The sequence below is a fragment of the Panicum virgatum genome, chromosome 2K (assembly GCF_016808335.1).
Source record: "Panicum virgatum strain AP13 chromosome 2K, P.virgatum_v5, whole genome shotgun sequence".
Classification (NCBI taxonomy): Eukaryota; Viridiplantae; Streptophyta; class Magnoliopsida; order Poales; family Poaceae; genus Panicum; species Panicum virgatum.
This window is the reverse complement of record NC_053137.1, coordinates 11162908-11167468: the sequence shown is the minus strand read 5'-3', so window position 1 is coordinate 11167468 and position 4561 is coordinate 11162908. Positions and strand designations below refer to the sequence as shown.

General features: G+C 44.9%; 2 protein-coding genes across 2 annotated transcripts; both read right to left on the bottom strand.

Moving 5' to 3' along the window:
- Nucleotides 1-810: 810 nt before the first annotated feature.
- On the bottom strand, nt 811-1332 carry LOC120695902. Its single transcript, XM_039979108.1, has 2 exons — nt 1043-1332; nt 811-974 (listed from the first exon to the last, which is right to left on the bottom strand). The coding sequence occupies exons 1-2, from the start codon at nt 1310-1312 to the stop codon at nt 819-821; spliced, it is 426 nt and encodes a 141-aa protein (XP_039835042.1). The 5' UTR covers nt 1313-1332; the 3' UTR covers nt 811-818.
- Nucleotides 1333-1595: 263 nt separating this feature from the next.
- On the bottom strand, nt 1596-4324 carry LOC120695077. The gene is made up of 3 exons (XM_039978396.1): nt 4176-4324; nt 2181-3825; nt 1596-2087 (listed from the first exon to the last, which is right to left on the bottom strand). Exons 1-3 carry the CDS (start codon nt 4322-4324, stop codon nt 1596-1598), a joined length of 2286 nt encoding a protein of 761 aa, XP_039834330.1.
- Nucleotides 4325-4561: the final 237 nt, after the last annotated feature.

Genomic DNA, 4561 nt, shown 5'->3' with positions numbered 1-4561 from the left:
TTGTTCCTTTACAGTCAGCTATGGACTGCAAGTTCTTCTCGTGGTTTGATGGTGAGCATTCTGAATTCATGAAGACCTTGTTGATAGATCTTCGGAATGCTGTGTGGAGGATGAAGGCAGAGAGAGATGAGGTTGATGAGCTTCAGAGTGTTGATGTGACTGTAAGTAGGGAGCTTGAAGATCAAAAGAAGATGAACCAAAGTCTGCAGGAAGAACGAGAAGGAATGAAAAAGAAGTTGGCAGAGAAGGATGAATTGCTACAAGCAATGGCTATGAAGATGTGTGCAGGGGATAGGTCTAGATCAGTCTGTTCCTTTGTGTGTATTTGTGGTTGGTGTGATGCTAGGTGTGATGTTAGGTGTTGTGATGGCTTGATGTCAGGTGCTGTCCAGGATTGATGCATTTTGTGTGTAAGGCATGAATGAATGAATGAGCTATTTTGTGTTGACCTCAATGAATCTCAGAGCAGTTCACAATAAAAATGTGCATTTTGTGCATCTCAAACCAGTTCACAATAGGAATGCATAATTGAACAACTGGAACAAGAGCATATGAATTTGTGCAAATTAAAGTGCAGTTAGTTGCACTTATATCCATATCTATGTTTGTGCTACCCTTCAAGGACTGGTGAAGTCAGGTGTTACATGAAGTTTTCACAAAAGACCAAGCAAAAGACATGTTCATCCAAAAGGCTGCACAAGTGCATCATGCACTTCTAGTGCCAGGTCCTACATGGACACTGAATATAATACATTGTTCATCCAAAAGACTAACTGAACTAGCTGATCTATTACTATTGTCTTCCCTACTGCCTTTTACTAGATGTTGTCCCCAAACAACAGATGGGCAATTCTTGAACGCCTTAGAGATGTCCCTCCTTGGCTTGCTGGCTGGGTAATGGAACTTGTCTGGCTGCCCCAGGTACCTTGTGCGGGAGCATGGACAGGAACTTGAGCAGGGCCTTGAGCCAGGTCCTACAAATGGAGAGGTGTAAATTTTTATAGAAACAGAAATGCCATAGGACACTGAGGGCCTCACATACCTCACTAAGTTTCCTCTTTTTACCCCTGGATGTAGATTGTCGATTTGCCGAAGTTGATGGCTGCCCATCTTTCTTCGTCTTCTTTGCATCCCTCTTTATATGTGCATTCTTTTTTTTGCCTGCTTCTGGGTTCTTTGGACACCTTCTTGCATTGTGAGTTGATTTTCCACACAGCCTGCAAGTCATCTTTGTGCCAACCCTGCTAAGCTTTGTCCCCTTTGGTGCCTCACCAGGCTCCCTCCTTCTCTCAGTTTTGGGCCTACCTGGCATCTTGACAAAACCTGGAGGTTCTGGCCTTAGGCATATCAGAAATTGGCCAATTGGCTGGGCCCTCAACTGGCTGCAGGACATGAGCATAGGTTTTATTGTACTCTGACACAGAGAAACATGGAGCTATAAATTCATCCAGCACTTTGGAAGCTTTGTAGATGCAGCTGATGGCATGGCAGCAGGGCAGTCCTGAAAGCTGCCAGTACCTACATGAGCAAGTCCTTTGCTCCAAGCTGACAATGAACCTGTGACTCTCTTTCATCTGCACCTCAAAGCCATCATCTCAATTCCACAGCACATCACATTTGCCTGACCTTATGATGTTGACCTTCAGCTTCTTGAAAATGTTAGGGCAAATTGTCCCTGTCCACTTCTCTGCCCTTGCTCTGTTCTCTTGAATCCTCACCATTAACTTCTTCCTAATTGCTTCATTCATGGAAATAACAGGAAAGAATCTTGCATCCATGATGTAGTTGTTGAAGCTCTCACACAGATTATTGTCCACGGAGTCACAATTGGATCCCAACCTGAAGAATGCTCTGCTCCAGTGCTCAGGGCTAGTCTTCATCATATCCTGAGCCCCTTGTGGTGTATCTTGAGCTAGGCGGGCCCTATTGTAATTGAAAAGTATTCTATTAGGTGCCTTAGCACAACCCCACCATTTCTTTTGCAACTCCTTATCTGTATGTATCTTCCTCCAATTTGCATATATATGCCTTGCACACATCCTGTGTTCAGCATTAGGAACCAGTTCACTCACTGCCTTTAGCAAGCCCTGTATATGAAGCATCACAATTATCAGATGTATACAATTAAGGAATTGCTACAATTGAGGACAGAAACCATTCATAGAGAGGGTACTCCTTACCTTTTGTTGGTCAGATATTACCACCCAATCTTCCCCTCCATTGCAGATGTCGAGATCTTTCTGTAGCAGCCCTAGAAACCAGTACCAGGATTCATATGTTTCAGTTGCCATAGCAGCCCAAGCAACAGGGTACATTTGATTATTACCATCTCTACCTATTGCACAGAGCAACTGCCCATTGTTGGCACCTTTGAACCAACACCCATCCAATCCTATTACCCTTCTACATCCAGCTTTGAATCCTTTTTTCAGAGCATCAAAGCAAATATAGAACCTTTCAAAGACATGCCTGTCCTCAATTTCAGGGTCTAAACAGACCACAACTGTTGAGCCAGGATTGCTCCTAAGAAGCTCGGCCTGATAGTCATAAACCCTAGTGTACTCACCCTTCATGGAATCTAGAGCAGCCTTTAGAACTAATGATTTTGCTCTCTTGCACTTGGCAATGGACACATCTGCAAGCAGGTCTTTAAGCACTGCTTTCTTGATAAGGCCAACCTTCCAGGTGGGATTATCTTTGATTTCACTGTAATAATGTTTTGCAATCACGTTTGATGTGACCAACTTGTTGTCTCTCCTTGGTGGGCAAGTATGTTCATCAACAAAGGTAACAACTTTGAACCACTCAGACCTGCTGGTGATGGAACCATATATCAGCCACTTGCAACCTTTCCAAGTACACATAGCCCTCACCTTTTTCTTCTCATCCTTTACAAACTTGATGTGCTTGTGAGTTGCTATGCCATATTTCACCACTGCCTTCTTGAATTGCCTACTGCTCCTAAAGGCCATTCCAAGTGTGAAGATAGGAACTGCAGCCTTGCTGTCATATCGGTTCTCTATGCTCTTCCACCTTTGTGTCTCTCCATCACTGTCTTCTTCATAGGAATAGGCATCACTAGAGTCGTAGCATGGGCTACCAGGATCATCTAAGTTTGGCACTTCGGCCACAACATCTTCAAGCCTGATTTCTCCAAGCTGGCTCCCATGGACTCCAAGCTTCTTAGCCTTTATATTGCGCTTAATCTCTTTTGCAAATTTCTTGAACTGTTGGCCTTCTTCATCATCAGCAGAACTGTCATCTTCTGGTGGCTGCTTGTACTCTTCATCTGATGTGTCATTGTCACTGCTGTCTTCATGAGCATTGCCATCAGCATCATCTACCTCGTCATCAGCAGAACCATCAACATAGCTCTGCTCATATTCGCTTCTACCACTCATATAGCATTCAGCCTCATTGTAGTCTTGTGAAATCTTAGGTGGGGATCTATAGAACTGCATAAAACTCCTCCAATCCTTATCCTTTTTCTCAGGACTCTGCTCAACACACTGCATACCATAGACTTCCTCGACATATATGTCTGCAGCACCTCCATCAGTCATGTTATCAGCCATCCATTGGCATGATGCATCATCAGTAAGTAACAAAAGGCCATCTGACAATTGGCAACCAGGCTTCAACCAATGCAACCTGTAGCAGCTCGAGTGGGTCACATGATCAGCAAGATGACCCTTGATCTCTGGATAAGATATCTTGTCCAACTTAACTTCGGACATCCCTGTACTCCCTCCAACATATTGCAACTGCCCACCGGTATTGAGAAATGACCCACCAAAGTGAAACCGAACAGCAAGATTATCCATCCTGCAATATCAAAACATGTGCAGCAATCATACATCAAAATCTTACGCATTTGTATACTTTTACCCCAACCTGCAGGAACCTAATACCCCCCAAAAAAACCCCCAACTTTCCACCAAAATAACCTAAACCCACAACCCTAACACCTAAAATCCAAACTATGTCTACTACAAACAAGCCGAATACATAAAACTACACTACTTCATCGCCATTTACTTCCAAAATTCCCCTCCCATAGAAACCCTCATTCCCATACCTAGTCCAATCACGACCAAACCTTGGGGCAAAAATGGGTGAACGGCAAAGCGGGGACTAACCTCTTGCTCCTGCGCCAGACCGCTTAGCGAACGGACCTCCTGATCATGAACCCGCCGTGTGCCTTGCCGGAGACGACGGAGACACCTCGGAGAAGACGAGGAGACCGAGAAACAGACAGAGGAGGCGGAGTCGTCCGGGACTGGTCCGCCCCTTTGGTCCGCGCTGGGCTTCCCCTTTTGTCCATGGTGGTCTGACAGGCGGGGACAAGAGACACGGTGGCGGGGGAAGCCAGGGTGGACAGCCACGCGGGCAAAACCGGGCTCCAATACCGCCTTGGGGGGTTGTTTGTACCATTTGCAAAAGTTTAATGTGTCTAGTATATGGTTTCATACCTCAGAGTCCTATGTATCCAACGTATCATAGTCTGGGGGGTTATTTAAACTTTTTCCCAAATAGATATTTCATTGACTATGGTGTCCTA

Bases quoted from the DNA above. Each gene is read 5' to 3' on its own strand.
- LOC120695902 (XM_039979108.1), bottom strand. From the start codon at position 1,312: ATGCCAGGTAGGCCCAAAACTGAGAGAAGGAGGGAGCCTGGTGAGGCA. The intron at 975-1,042 runs GTATGTGAGGCC...CTCCATTTGTAG, and splicing joins AAAAGAGGAAACTTAGTGAG to GACCTGGCTCAAGGCCCTGC.
- LOC120695077 (XM_039978396.1), bottom strand. From the start codon at position 4,324: ATGGACAAAAGGGGAAGCCCAGCGCGGACCAAAGGGGCGGACCAGTCC. The intron at 3,826-4,175 runs GTCCGTTCGCTA...TTGATATTGCAG, and splicing joins GGCGGGTTCATGATCAGGAG to GATGGATAATCTTGCTGTTC. The intron at 2,088-2,180 runs GTAAGGAGTACC...CTTCATATACAG, and splicing joins TAATATCTGACCAACAAAAG to GGCTTGCTAAAGGCAGTGAG.